The 19,858-nt window shown below is 50.5% G+C and overlaps 1 protein-coding gene across 3 annotated transcripts in view; it reads right to left on the reverse strand.

Annotated features, from left to right (window-relative positions):
* The window catches only part of STK40 (serine/threonine kinase 40), a 48,593-nt gene that overhangs the window by 13,964 nt on the left and 14,771 nt on the right, over positions 1-19,858 (reverse strand). Inside the window, exons 1-6 of one of the 3 annotated variants that reach the window (XM_025379741.1) lie at positions 13,512-13,613; positions 8,097-8,216; positions 5,354-5,439; positions 4,856-4,999; positions 1,425-1,652; positions 600-652 (exon numbers count right to left, since the gene is read on the reverse strand). In XM_025379741.1, the coding sequence (XP_025235526.1) occupies positions 600-652; positions 1,425-1,652; positions 4,856-4,999; positions 5,354-5,439; positions 8,097-8,216; positions 13,512-13,536 (656 nt within the window). In that variant the 5' untranslated portion in view covers positions 13,537-13,613. Of the gene's footprint in view, positions 1-599; positions 653-1,424; positions 1,653-4,855; positions 5,000-5,353; positions 5,455-8,096; positions 8,217-13,511; positions 13,614-19,858 lie in introns of those variants that run through there. The other 2 variants (XM_025379758.1, XM_025379751.1) reach the window with 2 other exon arrangements.

The following is a 19,858-nucleotide window of genomic DNA, read 5'->3' on the forward strand; positions in this document are numbered from 1 at the left end:
CTGAGGTTTAGCTTCTCCCTCTGCCTAATTCCACCCCGTCACCCTGAGAGCACTCCACAGTAAACCTCCTGCACGTAAACCTCAGAGTCTGTTTCCTGAGGAAACTGACCTACAACAAGGCCTCATTTTGCTCATTCCTTCACCCCGTTTGTCCATTCAAAAAAGATACATTTTTGTAGCGATGGGGGTCTTCACTATGTTGCCCAGGCTGGTCTCAAACTCCTGGGTTCAAGTGATCCTCCTGCCTCAGCCTCCCAAAATGCTGGGATTACAGGCAGGAACCACTGCTCCTGACATTTAGTCCATTTTTATAGTAATTTTCTGAGTATCCACTAGGAGCCAGGCATGACAAATAAATGGACCAGGGAGGAGATCTAAAGTTCTTCCCAGAGCTCCCTTTCTGTGGCTCAAAACTCCCAGTCTCAGCAAGCCCCCAATTCCCATGTTCATCCCATCCCCAGAGTCCTGGGATTCCTGAAGGAAGTGGGTTGTTTTGAGTCGGAATCTCCATGAGGACACTGCAGGGCACCAGAGAGTTGCAATGTGTAGCCTGCCCCAGGCCTAGGGTAACAGCGTGGACGAAGAGACAGGCATCTTACCTCTTGTTGAGCACCATGTTCCCCAGCTTCAGGTCTCTGTGCACGATGTTCTTCTGCAAAACGACAGGCATATGGTTTATATTGTCAATGTGAGAGGTGGGGTAAGGGCCCACCCTGTAAGATGGGGGCCCTCCCGGTGTTAGAGAAGGTGGGAAAAATTCTATGATGTGTCTCTTTAGGCTCCAACCACAGGCAGATCAGGACAGTTCTAAGTTCACATGACCCATGCATCTGGATGGGGAATGAATGTGCACCTAGTCAGTGTCTCCCTATCTGCGGCAGCTTCTTCAGCTCTTTCTCCCCTCTGGGCAGCGGCTGGTGGGGAAAGTCACTCATCTTTTCACCTCCATTAGACATTCCATAGACAGGATGGATCTGGGGGTCGGGGAGGAGCTGTCATCGCTTTGTGACTAAGTACCACAGGCTCGGCCCACATTAGTGGTGCACCGGGAAGAGGCTCAGGCTCTCCTACCCTTTGTCCTGGCATGTCTGACACATCTAATCCTACAAAAAGCTCAGACGTGCTGTAGTTGCTTGGGTGGGTATCTCACTGTCATCACTACATGGGGGACACCAGGCCTCTTAACTGATGGAGAATTACCACACGGGCTCTGCTGGGCTGCAGGTCAGCCCTCACCAGGAAGGTGGCCTGCAGGGTGGCACTGTGCCTCCCCCTGTGCACCTGCCATTCAGCCGCTTTTCTTTTGGACACTCCCAGCTGCAAAGCACACCCGGGTGCGCAGGACAGAGCTGCCTTCTGCTCAGCAGCAGCAAGAAAGGTGGCTTTCTGTGGCCAGAAGGTGTGGCAGCAGAGTGTGGCCTCACCTGGTGCAGGGCCTCCACCACGCGGACCACGTCGTAGAAGATGACCACAGTCTCCCGCTCGCTGAGCCTTTTCTCCTTGATGACGTAGTGCTGCAGGTTGATGAGGTCAGCGGTCTTGTCGCTGAAGTCGTGAGCACAGAGGCAGTCCAGGACGAGGCAGATGCGCTTCTTCATCTTCTTAACCATCCGGCTGGATTCTGTGTCCTCAACGATTTCACAGGTGCGGTCCTGGGAGGCAAGGGGGCAGCACAGGGCTTGGCTGTGAACTCGACAAGGCCAAGGCCAGGGCTTGGGACTCTCTGGAGTTGGACACTCAAACCAGTGAGGGAGCCTGGAATTAGCCTGCATGTGCAGGCCATAGAGGACTAAGGCCTGGGCAGCCTAGACCATGGGGTGGCTCAGCACTGTGAAGCCTCTTGTGTGCCAAATGCCAGGACCAGCAAGAGGCTGAAGCTAAAACATCTCAGGTGAAAGCTTAATGCTTTGATCATAATGCAAAGGATTCAGATCAGGTCTGGGCATTTAAAGCCCAAGGGCCCTCTCAGCCCAGTGCTTAAGCAGCAAAAATGGGCATCCTCCCTCCACGGCACCCAGGTTCCAGTAATTACCAACAGAACCCCTCTCGATGTCTAAGATGGTAGAAGTTAGAAAGAGGTCAATCTTGGCAGGCTCCAGAGGCCACACAGGTTCTGTGTGTCCAGGACACCTGTTTTCCTCATGGATGCAGTGCTCCTGACAGTCACATAGTGGTGGCTAAGAGTGACTCTGACCTCAGACTGCTGGGTTCAGGCCCCAGCCACCTTGTTTTACCTGTGGGACCTGGGCAGTTTGCTTACCCTCTCCAGGTCTCTAGTTCCTAATCGGTAGAAGGGAGCTGGTAATCCCTCCCTCACAGCCCGAGAGAAGTAAATAAGACAATCCATGTCCTGTGCTTAGGTCCTGCACTGCCAGGGCTCAGTAAGTGGGCACTGCCACCAATGTTGTTGCTGCGAGATGGACACAATGCTAGCAAGCTCTAGACCCATTTTCCTTGCTGAAAGGTATTTCGAGTAAGACAAAAAACAGGTACAACCTGCGGACTTCATCTGACCATCTTGAGGAAGTCCTTGGTGTCATGCGGCGTACACTGACCTGTCCCCTCTGGGGAACTCCTGGAGGACTAAATATCTACATTTCTTCTTCTTTTCCTTTTTTTTTTTTTTTTTTTTGTGAGACAACGTCTCACTCTGTCACCCAGGCTGGAGTGCAGTGACATAATCTCAGCTCACCGCAAGCTCTGCCTCCCGGGTTCACGCCATTCTCCTGCCTCAGCCTCCCAAGTAGCTGGGACTACAGGGGCCCGCCACCATGCCTGGCTAATTTTTTTGTATTTTCAGTAGAGACGGGGTTTCACCATGTTAGCCAGGATGGTCTCGATCTCCTGACCTTGTGATCCGATTCGCCCGCCTCAGCCTCCCAAAGTGCTGGGATTACAGGTGTGAGCCACTGCACCCAGTCTCCACATTTCTTCTTAAGAGCAGGACCACACCTCATATTTGCTTTTCTCAGAGGCCCTAGCACAGTGTCTGGCACACAGACGGTATACTAGAAACACTTTCGATCAGCCAGGTTCTCTCATCCAAAATGACATGCACTAAGGCCAAGCTGCTGAAGATATCAGAGACAAAATACCAAGAAACCACAATCACTCTCAATTTGATTTCATGTTTACGGGGATACTCTTAATTTCTGGAGTTGCCTAATAATACTCTGAGTCACCTCTAATTGCAAATCTAAGAACAAAGACCTTGGTGGGGTGTATACATGCGGGGTGGGAAGTGCTTTCCATTTGTTCTATTTCAGGAACTCAAGCTGACAAGGAGTTTTTATTGCCTGAACAGCAATGATGATGACAGAGTTCCAGCAGCAGCTCGGTGCCTGACACACTCTCATTCATCGTCCCAACCACCACTGGAGGTAGGTACTGTTATCACTATCCCCATTTTACAGATGGGGAATCTCAGGCCTAGAGACCTGAAGTGACTTGCCCAAGGTCATACTAGCTGAATCCAGGACTGTCAGCATCAAAACCTGAGTGCTGTCTCTGGCACTGTGCTGCCTCTGAAACAGCAGGTCTGTCTTAGCAAGAGCTGGTCCTGGCCAGCAAATGGCTGAGGGCTCAGTGGACGCTCAGCTGAGGAACGAGGCTGTTCCCAGGCCTGTAAAGAGGCCTCGGGTCATTCTGAACCCAACTCTTCATTTCTGGAGACACAACTTCAGTGCTGCCCCAAGAATGGTTCTTGTCAGGTACACACTGTTAATCAACACCTTTCCTAAGGGACCTGGAACATCTGAGCACAGGAGCACAGGCACGTTTGCTGGACAAACTGAAATGCCTGAGCAGGCGGAAGAACAGGTGGCTCCAAAACAACTGTGGAGATCTACAGACGACCCCAAATGCTGGTTCCTACTTGTCGTCTTCCCTCCCACCCTAGCCTGGCCAATTTCTGACGATGCAGCTAAAAAGGGCCCAGAGCTGGGCACGGTGGCTCACGCCTGTAATCCCAGCACTTTGGGAGGCCGAGGTGGGTGGATCACCTGAGGTCAGGAGTTTGAGACCAGCCTGGACAACATGGTGAAACCCCTTCTCTACTAAAAATACAAAAATTAGCTGGGCATATGCCTGTAGTCCCATCTATTTGGGAGGCTGAGGCAAGAGAATCGCTTGAGCCTGGGAGGTGGAGGTAGCAGTGGGTCAAGATCGCCCCACTGAACTCCAGCCTGGCGACAGAGCGAGACTCCATTAAAAAAAAAAAAAAAAAAAAAGGACAAGAGGGCCCTTTTGAGATGGAGTCTCACTCAGTTGCCCAGGCTGGAGCTCAGTGGTGCAATCTCGGCTCACTGCAACCTCCGCCTCCCGGGCTCAAGCGATTCTCCTGCCTCAGCCTCCCCAGTAGCCGGGACTACAGGCACGTGCCGCCATGCCCAGCTAATTTTTCTATTTTTAGTAGAGATGGGATTTCATCTTGTTGGTCAGCATGGTCTTGATCTCCTGACCTTGTGATCCACCCACCTCGGCCTCCCAAAGTGCTGGGATTACAGGCGTGAGCCACCGCGCCTGGCCTGGGCCCGAGTGTCTTTAAGTGACTTCCTGCTTTCCTCTTTTCTCAGAAAAGCGGCTCTTCAAAGAGAGCCTGGCTGCTGTAAGATGCAAACTGTATGCATTCCTGGCTAGGCTGTAACCATCCCCACAGGAGCACAGCCAGTGTGGTCCAGCCTGACTTCCAGCCCAGCCCAGCCCAGCCACCCACCCTGGAAGTCCTGATGTACGCAGCATGGCAGGGACACCCGAGGGTCACGTGAGCTGCTCGTATGGCTGTGGCCCCAGCAAGTGGCAGCCCCTGGAGCCAGCCAGAGGTGGGTGCGAAGGGTGGGGGGGGCAGGCCGCTCACCTGGAAGAGGCCGTGGTGGTGCACCACGCCGTCCTGCGTGTGCAGGAGAGAGAGCAGCGAGTACTCAGTGTGCAGCAGCATCTTGCCCTGCCGCTCCTCCTGGCTCTCTATGCCTTGGTCCCCCCTCTCCTCCAGGGTCAGGATCTTTAGGAAAGCACAAAAATAAAACCAAAACCAGAACACCTCACTTGACACAGCAGAACAACCAGAATGGGGGAAGCAGGGGGCTTTCTACGACATGACATTTGTGTACAGTGCACACATAGACACACCAAGTGAAATAGTTTTTCTTAATATGATGGTGATGTAATTTATGCACAGACAAAACTCTTTAAATCAGAAGTTGTTCCGAGGGAGACTGTGAACTTGATTGCTTCTCGGGAAGAAATGGCACTACTCTTGTTCACAATGACGCAGGTGTGAAGGTGGAGGAGGGAGGAGTGGGTTGGCATGACAGGCCCTGGTTCTGAGGCACCCTCACCCTCATGTCTCACTTACCTTCAGCTGATAGAAGTCATCCGTGCCATCTTTCCTTGCCAAACACTGCACAATGCTTGGCACCGGTGAGTTGCCCAGACGAGGACCTACGGCACAGAGAGCTGCTGGTCTCCTTTTCAGAAGCCCTGGCTGTCACAATGCCAGGTCACCATGTGGTCTTTCTTACTAGACCTTCTATTCAGGAGGGCACCATACCTCACGTGTACTGAACTGATTCCCCCCCACCAAGGTCTCCTGGTAGAGTTTTCAAGGTCTCCCCTCCAAAAATAGAGGGCTATGTGTGCTCTGCCTGGAGCACATCCAGCGTTTGCAGGCACATTTCCCAAAGAGAGGTTTTCAACCCTGGGTGCATGCTGGAGTCTCTGGGAGCATCTATTAAAAACAAGAGATCCGGCCAGGTGCAGTGGCTCAAGCCTGTAATCCCAGCACTTTGGGAAGCCGAGGCGGGTGGATCACGAAGTCAGGAGATCGAGACCATCCTGGCGAACACGGTGAAACCCCGTCTCTACTAAAAACACAATAAATTAGCCAGGCGTAGTGGCGGGCGCCTGTAGTCCCAGCTTCTTGGGAGGCTGAGGCAGGAGAATGGCGTGAACCCAGGAGGTGGCGGAGCTTGCAGTGAGCGGAGATCGCGCCACTGCACTCCAGCCTGGGCGACAGAGCGAGAATTCGTCTCAAAAAAAAAAAAAAGAAAAAAAAACCAAGAGATCCAGGTTGGGTGCGGTGGCTCACACCTGTAATCTCAACACTTTGGGAGGCTGAGGTGGGAGGACTGCTTGAGCCCAGGAGTTCGAGACCAGCCTGGGCAACATAGTGAGACTTCTTCTCAACAAAAAATAAAATATTGGCTGAGCACAGTGGAGCATACCTGTAGACCCAGCTACTTGGAAGGCTGAGGTAGGAGGATCGCTTGAGCCCAGGAGGTTAAGGCTGCAGTGAACTATGTTTGTGCCACTGCACTCCAGTCAGGGCAACAGAACAAAGCCCTGTCTCAAAAAAACCAACAAACCCAAGAGATCCTGGATCCTCTGAAGAGCAACTGCAGGGTGACGATCCAGGAAACTATAGCTGCAACAGGTTCCCTGGTGATTCTGATACAGCCATCTGGCCCCTGTTCAAGTGCCAGCTTTGGGGACCTTCTGTACTTCTGGAGATGCACAGTGCTTGTTGTCCCTTGACAGCGCCTTGCCTGAGCTTTCAGAGTGGAAATCTGATGTCACAGTGCCACTGCTGCGTGAAAAACTCTTAACAAAGTCTGCTGCTCTTTGTTTTCCTTTTTACCAGTGACATGTTCATAGACCCACTGCTCTTAACATACCACCCAAACTCTTTGGCCTCCAAGGCCTTGCATGATTCGGTTCCTTCCCACCTTTCTAAGCGAGGATTCCCTGTCCCATGCCGTACTCTAGCTCCTAATGTTGGGTTCCTAGTTCCCAACGTGGTAATAAGCCCTTTCCTGCTGCTGGGCCTCTGCAGTGCTATTTCTTCTGTCTGCAGTGTTCTTCCCACAGATGCTGCTCGTCCTCCTCAGGTGTCAGCTCACATGGAGCTTCCTCATAGACAGGCCTTTCTTGCCTGCCCTACCCACAGGCCCTTCTCATCTCACATCATCGTGGAATTTCTTCAAGGCACTTGCACCACCGGTGATGACTGGTGAGTTGTTTGTTTCTCTGTGAGGGATGGAACTTGTCTGTCTTATTCACTGCTGCATGCCTGGCAAACAGCACAGGCCTGGCATGTAGCAGGCACACACCATTAACTATGTACTGAATGAGGGAGCTGGAACTATCCTGTGCCTGTAAGTCCAAAATGCTCTCCCAAAGTAAAACTCACTCCCAGTCTCTGGCCACAACTCTGACTATAAGCAATTTGGACTGCTGGTCCTTATGCATCATGCAGAAATGCTCTGCTGCTCCTCTGGCCAATTGCCAACACCTGTGCCAGGATTTCTGTGCCAATTTAAAGAAATTTGGGGGGCTATACAAAATGCTTTGTGAAATTATGCCATCCAAGAATGGCATAAAGCAGTGCCTCGGATGATCTTGGGTTTTCATTTTATTTTATTTTTTAGAGACAGAGTCTCACACTGTTTCCTAGGCTGGAATGCAGTGGTGTGATCACGGCTCACTGTAACCTCAAACTCCTGGGCTCAAGTAATCCTCCTGCCTCAGCCTCCCAAGTAGCTAGGACTACAGGCATGTGCCACCATGCCCAATTAATTTTTATATTTTTCTTGTAGAGACGGGATCTCACTATGTTGCCCAAGCCCAAACTTGCGGAGTCTTGAACTCTTGGCCACAAGTTATCCTCTCACCTCGGCCTCCCAAAGTGCTGGGATTACATAGTGAGCTCTTGCCACCTGGCCAGAGCTTGGGTTCTAATGCAGCTAATGACTTCTAATGGGTGTGCTTCCTGTGGGCACATCAACATTCTAGGGGCACACATAGGATTCTCTGGGGGAAGACACGGAGCCTAGCTATTAGCTAAGACTGATGTAAGGCTGGTGCGGCTAAAACACTGACAGCCCCTGGTATAGAGTGACCTAAGGCTTGGGTCTTCCACTGATACAAATATACTCCACTTCAAGTAGTGAGGCTAGGGACCAGGCCTGGGGCAGGGCAGGACCACACACTGCTGAGGTTGGGCCACCCCACTCTGATGTCTGCAGGTCAGATCATGTGAGCCAATGTACCCTGCCCCTGCCTCCCAGCCCACCCATTTTTCCCAAAGGTCAGAGGCTTACCAAGGATGAATGGTCCAGCTCTCTTTGCATTATTTCCAGAAATCCCACTTCCTAGAGCCTTGGCCCTGGCCGACGTTTCCCCAGCTCCTCTGTCTGATGCTCTCCGCTTCATTCTCAGCTCTAGACAAGAGAGAAAGACCCCTTCTCACTGAGTAAGTCAGCGAGTTTCCTTATGCTAACCCAGCCTGCAGGTCTTTGACTTGGGATGCGTCACACAGTTGCCGCTGCTGCTGTTCCGCTGCAGCCGCCACCTCCTCCCGCTCCCAGAGGAGCATCCAAGGCTCCCAGTGACAAAGAACCACAGCTCCTTTACTTGGATTGATTAGATGCTAAAGGTGGACATCCTTTAAGGTAGCATATACAGGGTACAGAGGTGGGGAGCCAACACACCAGCACCAAGTGTCCAGTTAAATTCAGAGAGGAGAAAACTGTGCTTTGTGCAGATGCTAATGCCAAACAGAGCCCCAAGAGACCACCACAGAGACACAGAGGAGAGCCAGTCCCATCCAGCTGAACACCAACCCTGAGCAACTATTCCCAAAGTGAGACGTGCCCTCCAAATACCTACAGCCTAATGACCCGAGGTGCCCATTCCTGGCCCATATCTGGACAGTAGGCCCCAGGAATGGGATGTTTATTACACATGAGGCCTGGGGGCTTCTTATGCCCATGGAATTTGATGACTACGGCCCTGAGAACCCCTCTTCCCATCTTTCCTTGACTCTCTGGTCCTCTCAGATGAAAGAACTCCCCAAAGCTGTCAGTGGCAGGGTTTACTTTCTCTTCCCTCATAAACTCAAACTTTTCCTGAATTACTTTTCAGAAAAAGACAATTCATTGTGTATTTAAGAGTCAGAGAACACTACTGAAGATCACTGAGCACTCTGATTTGCCTGATAATCCCGAGATCCTCCTGTGTAAAAATGAAAGGCGGACACTGGGGCCAGAGACTAAAAGACACCTCTGGACACAGATTAAAAAAAAAACAAAAAACAGATGAAAACACAAAAGAAGAGTTGTTTCTTCCAGCTCTCCAAAGTCAAACACCTTGGCAAAGCAGCGTCCGAGGGGGACAAGGAAACAGATGTGTACAGACGAGTTCCACGTGGGGAAGGTCAGGGGTTACAGGATGCCCAGCGTGGGCGGGGGGCTCCAGGAAAACTTCCCTAAGGATACAGGAGTGGGCCAGGACATTTGTGGTAGGAGGGCCTCAGTGAGCAAACATGCCCAGGTAAGAAATGGCATGCAAGCAACCAACTCCAGGTAGTTTGTGCTGCTGAACATCCAATGTGAGGCAGGGAGTGGTGAGAGGTGGCCTAGGATAGAGGCCTGACATCCACCTTAGGAGTGTAGCCTTTACCCTTCCATAATGGACTCAAAAACACAGAATCCCAGCCTGTTCCTGTCTTTTTCTTCATATAAAAGTAACTGATGTTCTCTGTAGAAACGTTAGAAAATACACATACGCAAAAATAAGAAAATAGGGTACCCATGACCTCACCTCCCAGATGTAACTGCTGTGTTGACATTGAAGCATGTTCTTCCTGTGTGTGACTGTGTGTGTGCTTACAGAAAGTTTTATTATCACAAACATATGGACCACACTGTAATGCTATTTTATAAGTTTCCTTTTTTCCCACCTAAAATACATTAAGTGAGGCCAGGCGCAGTGACTCCATGCTTGTAATCCCAGCACTTAGGGAGGCCAAGGTGGGTGGATCACTTGAAGTCAGGGGTTCGAGGCCAGCCTGGCCAACATGGTGAAACTCTGTCTCTACTAAAAATACAGAAATTAGCTGGTCCTGGTGGTGCACACCTGTAATCCCAGCTACTTGGTGGCTGAGGCACGAGAATCGCTTGAACCCGGGAGGCGGAGGTTGCAGTGAGCTGAGATCACGCCACTGCACTCCAGCCTGGGCAACAGAGCAAGACTCTGTCTCAAAAAAAAAAATTAGCTGGGCATGGTGGTGGGCGCCTGTCTCGGGAGTCTGAGGCAGGAGAATCGCTGGAACTAGGGAGGCAGAGGTTGTATGAGCTGAGATGGCGCCATTGCACTCCAGCCTAGGGGACACAGCAAGACTCCATCTCAAAACAAACAAACAAAAACCATTAAGGATAAATTTCATAGTATGTGAAATACATCTCAATAAAGATGTAAAAAACAAAACAAAAACCCATTAACATCCCTGCATCACAATATTCTTTTGCAACATCACTTGAGACAGCTACACAGGCTCCTTGGTACAATATACAGTGATTTCTCTGACCATTCCCTATTTATGGACATCTAGGTTCTTTCCACTTAAAAAGAATTAGCCGGCCGGGCGCGGTGGCTCAAGCCTGTAATCCCAGCACTTTGGGAGGCCGAGATGGGCGGATCACGAGGTCAGGAGATCGAGACCACCCTGGCTAACACGGTGAAACCCCGTCTCTACTAAAAAATACAAAAAAAACTAGCCGGGCGAGGTGGCGGGCGCCTGTAGTCCCAGCTACTCGGGAGGCTGAGACAGGAGAATGGCGGGAACCCGGGAGGCGGAGCTTGCAGTGAGCTGAGATCCGGCCACAGCACTCCAGCCTGGGCAACACAGTGAGACTCCGTCTCAAAAAAAAAAAAAAAAAAAAAAAGAATTAGCCAGGCGCGGTGGCTCACACCTGTAATCCTGGCACTTTGGGAGGCCGAGGCAGGCGGATCACAAGGTCAGGAGATCAAGACCATCCTGGCTAACACGGTGAAACCCTGTCTCTACAAAAATCAAAAAAAAAAATTAGCTGAGCGTGGTGGCGGGCACTTGTAGTCCCAGCTACTCGGGAGGCTGAGGCAGGAGAACGGTGTGAATCCGGGAGGCAGAGCTTGCAGTGAGCCCAGATCACACCACTGCACTCCAGCCTGGGCGACAGAGTGAGACTCCGTTTCAAATAAAAAAAAAAAAAAAAAAAAAAGAATAGTCACGCACATACAAGTATACATCTTGTTGGCCGGGCGCAGTGGCTCACGCCTGTAATCCCAGCACTTTGGGAGGCCAAGGGCAGATCACGAGGTTAGGAGATCAAGACCAACCTGGTTAACACGGTGAAACCCCGACTCTACCAAAAATACAAAAAATTTGCCGGGTGTGGTGGCATGTGCCTGTAGTCCCAGGTACTCGTGAGGCTGAGGCAGGAGAATAGCATGAACCTGGGAGGCAGAGCTTGCAGTGAGCTGAGATTGCGCCACTGTACTCCAGCTTGGAAAACAGAGCAAGACTCCATTTAAAAAAAAAAAAAAAGTATACATCTTGTCATACTTATCTGTCTCCCTCTGGATAAATTCCAAGAAGCAGAATTGCAGAGTCAAGTGGGGCACATTTAAAAAAAGTCCCCATTAGGCTAATACAAGGGGGGCATGTTTTTAACGGTATTTGACATATGTTGCCAGGCTTCCAGGATGGCTATGCTAATTTACAGTCCCATCAGCAGTGTGGGAGAGTGAGTTCCAGAACTTGTACCAGGACTCAGTTATTTCCTTACTCTTATAAATGGCCCATCTGGTGGGCAACAAAAAGCATAGCATTTTATTTATTTATTTATTTATTTATTTATTTATTTATTTTTGAGACGGAGTCTTGCTCTGTGCCCCAGGCTGGAGTGCAGTGGCGCGATCTCGGCTCACTGCAAGCTCCGCCCCCCCGGGTTCACGCCATTCTCCTGCCTCAGCCTCCCGAGTAACTGGGACTACAGGCGCCCGTCACCTCGCCCGGCTAATTTTCTTGTATTTTTAGTAGAGACAGGGTTTGACCGTGTTAGCCAGGATGGTCTCGATCTCCTGACCTCGTGATCCGCCCGTCTCGGCCTCCCAAAGTGCTAGGATTACAGGCTTGAGCCACCGCGCCCAGCAGCATAGCATTTTAAAATCCGTAATTCTTTCATTATTTCTGAGATTGAATTTGTTTCATATGCTTACTGGCTGTGTTTATTATTTCTTTTATGAATTTCCTTTATATTCTTTTTCTATTTTTTACTGCTATGTGTGTATTAGTGTTACTGATTTTTAGAAGCTCTTTCTATGTAAGGATGTAACTAATATATAGCTTTTTCATCTTTAACCTTTTTTTTTAATTAAAAAAAAGAGAAAAGGTTAAGGCTGGGTGCAGTGGCTCATGTCTGTAATCCCAGCACTTTGGGAGGCCGAGGCGGGAGGATTGCTTGAGCCCAGGAGTTCGAGACCAGCCTGGGCAATGTTGCGAGACCCGTCTCAATAAAATTAGTATAACATTTAAAAATTTTTTAAAATTAAAATTAAAAATAAGGTTGATTTTTTATGTAGTTAAATATTTCAGTCTTTTCCTTTAGTTTGTTTTTGCTGATACTCCTGGAAGCCGTCTCCTACTCTAAGAACAGGTGTGTCTTCACCAATAAGGTGGAATCCTCACATGCTATTGTTTTGGCCTTTTTTTTTTTTTTTTTTGAGACGGAGTCTTGCTCTTGTTGCCCAGGCCAGAGTGCAATGGCGTGATCTTGGCTCACCACAACCTCCGCCTCCCAGGTTCAAGCGATTCTCCTGCCTCAGCCTCCCGAGTAGCTGGGATTACAGGCATGTGCCACCACACCCGGCTAATTTTGTATTTTTAGTAGAGACGGGGTTTCTCCATGTTGGTCGGGCTGGTCTCCAACTCCCAACCTCAGGTGATACACCCACCTCGGCCTCCCAAAGTGTTGGGATTACAGGTGTGAGCACTGTGCCCGGCCTGTTTTGGCCCTTATTCTAAACTCTAGGAGACTGACTATATGTGGTGAACCGGAAAGTAGGAGGGATGATCCAATGCACTGCAGGTCTAATCTACCAGGCTCACCTCCCATCATCCCAATTTGTTTTCAGAGCTGTGCCACTGGGGAGCACAGCCATGACTTAATTTTGAGAATAACTAGGATTGTGTAACTCACTGAGCCCCAACAGTCCCCAGATGGAGCAGAAGCCACAGTTAGGCTTGGCTGGGCCTTCTGCCAAAGAGGCTCATGCTGGAAGCAGATTCAATGTCGTTCATATAAAAGCAGAGAAGGGTAAAACTGCTTCTAGAGACATCTTTAAAAGCTGGGCAGTAATGTGTCTGGCACTGTTCCTGCTCTTTGCTTGGCTAACTCCCACGCATCCTTCTCAATGTAAGTATCACTTCCTCAGAGAAGTCTTCCTTGATAGCCTCATGACCAGTGGCTCCCAGTTAGTCTCACTCACGGTGGTCTATAATTTTCCTCCATAGTACTTTCCAAATTTTGTAATTATGTAGTTATTTGTGTTTATATGCTTAATGTCTGCCCCCCTCCACCAGAAAAATTCCACAACTAAAAATTTCACAAGGAAAAACAAATGAATAAACATATATATAAAACCACTGCAGCCCACTGCCCGGCCTAGCAGATACTCCATGAGTGAATGGATACCCTCCCTCCAGTTGGTGACAGTCATTGCCAGGGTCAGTGGCCCTGGGCCTGTCCTGCGCTGCCCACTGCCTCCAGTAGTAAGTTGGCATCACCACCCTTCTGACCCTGTTCCCTGTCTTCCTGGGAACAGTAAGCCTCCTCTTTCTTTCCCAGGTCTCTGGAGAGCATCATGGAGGCGTGTCACATCTGTGCAGACGCTGCCTACGCGCCTACGCACAGGCATGGTCTAGACAACAGTTTGTAGGGAGCAGCTGCAGCACAGACAATGAGTGGGCTCAGCCTGACCCATCCCTCCCCCCATCAGGATTCGACTCAAGCAAATGGCATGGGAACTGCTCCAAGACACAGGCTGACAGAAGGATGGCAGCAGACGGGCAGGGAGACGAAAAAGACGCTCGCGGGGGAAGTGGGAGCAAGGCTGCCTCCCTTCCTGCCACCCCTTCATGCTACCCACAGTTGACTGAAGCAAAGGAAGCGTCATGAAGAGGCAGGCCCAGAAAACCGGAAGCTGCTGCAGGCTTACTAGTAGGGTGAGCAAAGACACAGCTCCCAGGGACAGACCCTCCTTTCCCTGCCCCATCCTCCAATCATACAGCTGTGCGTCCCTCCAGAGACACGCCTGCAAGTAGTCCACAAACACTCCTCTAGGGGGCCTGCTCAGAGGGACCCTGGCTTCACGGTGAGATCTGTGATGATGCTGCCCTGGCTACTCTGGTCTCAGGAAGACTGGGAGCCCAGGTCCCCCCAGACACCTGGTTCACAGGCTGGGGTGCAGGGCCCACTACTCAGTGTCCCAGGAACTCAACCGTCCTTGCTTAGCAGTCTCTGGAGCTTTGGATCTGTTAACTCTTCTACATTCTTCTTTTTTTTCTTTTTTGAGACAGAGTCTTGCTCTGTCGCCCAGGCTGGTGTGCAATGGTGCCATCTCTGCTCACTGCAACCTCTGCCTCCCGTGCTCAAGTGATTCTTCTGCTTCAGCCTCCCAAGTACCTAGGATTACAGGCACCTACCACCACACCCAGCTAATTTATTTTTTATTTTTTATTTTTAGTAGAGACAGGGTTTCAGCATGTTGGCCAGGCTGGTCTCGAACTCCTGACCTTAGGCAATCTGCCTGCCTTGGCCTCCCAAAGTGCTGGGATTACAGACATGAGCCACCATGCCCGGCCAACTCTTCTACATTCTATCCTCACAAGTCAGCACCAGTCCCCTTAGAACCTGAACTCAACAAGAAGCTCAGTGAGGCAACAATGAGCGTGAGGGGAGGAGGCCAGGATAGAGCAAGAGAGCCCAGCTGGCACCCCACCGTCCGCAGGCTGTAGCTGTGCCCGATTCTGAAAGCAAGGGGTTCCATTGCTTTGCCAAGCCTGGGGAGCAAGCATGGGCCTCAGGGTGAGAGCGCCTCACCTGTGGGACAGCTCCCACCGCATGGCCTGAGTAGGGGGTACCTGATCTTACTCTGTCAATTTGGGGCTAAAGTCATCTCACCCTAAAGCTACTGGGCTATGTGAGCCCAGGTCTCCCAGCAAGGCAGTGAAAGTCAGGCCATCAGAACTACATAAAGGTTCCAAGGCTGAAGATGCCCAGAGTCCAGTGGTATAGTGTGACCAGGTCCAGGAGAGCTGGCAGGGGTAGCTCTACCCCATGGTTCAACCTGGTGGACACACCAATCTCCAAAGGGATGTGGGATACAAACAAAGATGGCACTGAGTGGATGAAACGTCGCCACTGATCTCCCCAGCTCAGTCTGTCCTCATGTCTACCCGACTACAAAGCAGCTGAAGCCTGGCCAAGGCATGGAGGGTCCCCCCCCACACACAGAGAAGCATCCCCACAGGCGGCCACATAGGAGCGCACAGATGTTGGCAATTACCTACTTGGCACACAGTAAGGGACTGTCCAGGATGAAGAGGCCGCCAGCCTCCCTGAAGGGGTCTGTGGTCATGCTCCAGTTGGAGGTGAAGTGTGGGTGGTACAGAGGAGTCTGGAATTCAGACCTGGTGCCTCCAGCTTAAGATCTCCTGGAGCTGGATTGCAGGAGGAGGGCAGAGCACATATATTGCGCTGTAAAACTTTTACTGCCGAAGGACATAGCTTCTGAGTGTGTGCATTGGTCAAAACAATTGAACAGTACAGTTAAAAGACGTGAAATCATTGTGTGTAAATATACCTACGTTTTTTAAAAGGCAAGCTGCAATCTTAATCAAGTGGTCAAAGTCACTATCACCAATAACAGAACAAACTGGCATCACATGCCTCCTGACATGATGCCCTTAATCAACATGTCCTACTCATGCTATTTTTTTTTTTTTTCCAAGACAGGGTCTTGCTCTGTCACCCAGACCGGAGTGCAGCTTCCACCTCCCAGGCCCAAGTGATTCTCTCACCTCAGCCTCCTGGGTAGCTGAGACTACAGGCACACGTCACCATACCTGGCTAATTTTTTAAATTTTTTGTAGAGAGGAGGTCTTGCTATGTTGCATAGGCTGGTCTCGAACTCCTGGACTAAAGTGATCCTCCCACCTTGGCCTCCCAAAGTGCTTGGATTACAGACGTGAGCCACCGCCCCCAATCTACTCATGCTGTTTTTTTTTTTTTTTCCAAAAATGTATAATTTGAATCTAATCATGAAACAAACCCAAACTGAAGGACATTCACAATAGGCCTGTATGTTTCAAAAACATCCATGTCAGATAGTTAAAGAAAAGCTGAAGAATGATTCTAGATTAAAGGAGACTAAAGACATACAACAAAGAAATACAGTGGGTGATCCTGGAGAAAAAAGGTATAAAGGACATGACTGGGCAACTGGTAAAATCTGAATATACACTGTTTACTAGATATTAGTATTGTATCAGCTAAATTTCCGGAACTTGCAAATTGCATTGTGGTTCTACGGGAGAATGTCCTTGTTCTTAGGTGATACATACTCAAGTGTTTCGGGGTGAACGGTCATGAAGTCTGTAACTTACTCTCAGGTCCCCGGAGGCAGAGGAGAAAGTCCAACCTGCTCAAATAGCTCCCAAGACCTGATTCACAGGTTCAGAGGGACCTGTGGCTTGTGGGTACACAGCCAACAGTGGCAGAACGTGCAGTCTCATATATGTTGGGCAGAGCCAGCCTGGCATGAACAGGAATTCAGTCTTGTACGGCCCCCTCTCTTCAATACTGTGCTATATCAAGGAAATGGTGGGTGGGGGGAGGGCCTACATGCAATCTCCGGGCCTGCCACCTGGTGGCATCTTTCTGCAGTGCATCTATTTACAGGGTTTCTCTGCACCAAGTACAGGATGGTGGGGCCCTGCTCTCCGCAGGCTGATCAGGAAGGATGAACTCCATGGGAAGAGCCCACCTCAGCCACCTGTGTGAGTGGGGCTGGGCAATCAGATCGCAGGAGGCTGCTGTCTCTCTGCCCACTGTGGAGGTCCTCCAAAGGCTCCATGCTCTTCAGGAAGAACCCCAATTCCTCAGTGAGCCTAACCAGACCTAGACTACCTCTCCAGCCTCACTGCCCTTACATGCACCCTAAATCCAGCCACACCAAATGACACAATCCCGAGTATGCCATGAACACCCCTGCCCCGCCCCGCTCTCCCTGATTGGCACATCCTTGTCCCTCGGTCCTCACTGAAATGTCACCTGCTGCACAAAGTCTTCACAGAAGGCCTCCTGCCAAAGCTGGCTGCTTCTCCTCCAACCCCCAGAGCACCTGAGCACACCTCCATCCCCTCCCACTGTGCTGCACATTGGTGTATCTGTCTGACTCCCCCATCTCAGGCTGTGGGCTCCCCTGAGGGAGCAACTCCCATCCACCGCTGCCTCCCTGCACCCAGCCCACTGCCCGGGCAAAGCTGGAAGAGAACACAGTGTGGGGCTGTTTGCTGGGCATCTATAAGGCACCATGGTCCCTGTTGGGGCAGGAGACAGAAGCAGTTGAATAAAGAGGTACAAAGTGTGATTCACAGGAAAACTATGTCCAAGGAGAGGTCAGTGGCTGGAGTGGGACGCTGAAGAAAGTACAGATGGTCATACTAGCCAGTATCTGCCAACTCACAGCTGGAGACAGGGTGCCGCAGCTGTAGGTAACTGGGGCTGCACTCGATAGTCTGTCCGGGAAAAGCCCCACGTCAGAAACGCATGAGGCAGAATGGGGTCTAAGCTGGCTGGTCACCAGGGGTTACGCTTAGACAGCATTTGCTGCTGGAGAGCAACCCCTACGAAGAATCAAACCTATTCACAACATGCCTGCAGCTGTGCAGAAGCCCTCACTGATGAAGGGATGGACCAGGCCCTGTGTGGGAGAATCCCCCAAATCCAGCCAAACGATCTGCTTACCTGCGACAAGATGTGGGGAGTGTGTGAGTGACAGCCTGGCCTGTCCCTTCACACTGGTGACAGGTCCTCCATGCCCCTCCAGGTTTGTGGTGTGAAGGTCCTTCTGTTGGTCAGAAAAATTTCAACCATGGCCGGGCGCGGTGGCTCAAGCCTGTAATCCCAGCACTTTGGGAGGCCGAGACGGGCGGATGACGAGGTCAGGAGATCGAGACCATCCTGGCTAACACAGTGAAACCCCGTCTCTACTAAAAAAATACAAAAAACTAGGCGGGCGAGGTGGCGGGCGCCTGTAGTCCCAGCTACTCGGGAGGCTGAGGCAGGAGAATGGCGGGAACCCGGGAGGCGGAGCTTGCAGTGAGCTGAGACCCGGCCACAGCACTCCAGCCCGGGCGACAGAGCGAGACTCCGTCTCAAAAAAAAAAAAAAAAAAAAAAAGAAAAATTTCAACCACTTTCGCTTCTCTGAAGAGAACTTCTGGCCTAACTATGCATTTATGTGACTACACCTGGGGTGAAATGATGACACTCGAGGTGAGTGATGTGAAATCTGAATGTGTGATCCAACTGAGGTCACCACCCATGCTCTACAGACCACCTGTCCACACTAGGTGGCTGCCAGGTCTCTTGTAGATTACTGTGCGCCTCTCTGGGTGGTGAATTTCAGACTTAGAACCTGCAAGGGCAGGTTCTCAGATTACCAACATAACTTAATTTTTACACATGGTTTTATAGTTTACAAAGCACTTGCGAATATAATCATCCCTCAATATCCATGGGGGATTGGTTCCAGGACCTCTGACAGATACCAAAATCCAAGGATGCTTAAGTCCCTAATATAACGTTGTATTTGCATATAACCTGTGCATATACTCCCATGCTACACTTTTTTTTTTTTTTTTTTGATGGAGTCTCGCTCTATCACCCAGGCTGGAGTGCAGTGGCACGATGTTGGCTCACTGCAACCTCCGCTTCCTCGGTTCAAGTGATTCTCATGCCCCAGGCTCCTGAGTAGCGGGGATTACAGGTGCATGCCACCATGCCCAGTTAATTTTTGTATTTTTAGTAGAGATGGGGTTTCACCATATTGACCAGGCTGGTCTCAAACTCCTGGACCTCAAGTGATCTGTCCACCTCGGCCTCCCAAAATGCTGGGATTACAGGCGAAAGCCACCACGCCCAGGCTCATATACTTTAAATAATCTCTAGATTTATAATACTTAATGCAATGGAAATGCTGTGTAGTTATTATACTGTATTAAGAAATAATGACAAGAAGGGCCAGGTGTGGTGGCTCACGCCTGTAATCCCAGCACTTTGGGAGACCAAGGCAGGTGGATCATGAGGTCAGGAGATTGAGACCATCCTGGCTAACACGGTGAAATCCCATTTCTACTAAAAATACAAAAAATTAGCCAGGCATGGTGGTGGGCGCCTATAGTCCCAGCTACACGGGAGGCTGAGGCAGGAGAATGGCGTGAACCTGGGAGGCGGAGCTTGCAGTGGGTTGAGATCGCACCACTGCACTCCAGCCTGGGCAACAGAGCGAGATTCCGTCTAAAAAAACAAAAAAAAAGAAATAATGACAAGAAAAAAACAGTCTGGCTGGGTGCCATGGGTCATGCCTGTGTAATCACAGATCATGTGATCGTGCCATTGTACTCTGGCCTAGGTGACAGAGCAAGACCCTGTCACCAAAAAAAAAGGACTGGGTGTGGTAGCTCAAACCTGTAATCCCTGTAATCCCAGCACTTTGGGAGGCTGAGATGGGTGGATCACGAGGTCAGGAGATCGAGACCATCCTGGCTAACACGGTGAAACCCCATCTCTACTAAAAAATACAAAAAACTAGCCGGGCGAGGTGGCGGGTGCCTGTAGTCCCAGCTACTCGGGAGGCTGAGGCAGGAGAATGGCGTAAATCCGGGAGGCGGAGCTTGCAGTGAGCTGAGATCCGGCCACTGCACTCCAGCCTGGGCGACAGAGCGAGACTCCATCTCAAAAAAAAAACAAAAAACA

Source organism: Theropithecus gelada, chromosome 1 (assembly GCF_003255815.1).
Source record: "Theropithecus gelada isolate Dixy chromosome 1, Tgel_1.0, whole genome shotgun sequence".
Lineage (NCBI taxonomy): Eukaryota > Metazoa > Chordata > Mammalia > Primates > Cercopithecidae > Theropithecus > Theropithecus gelada.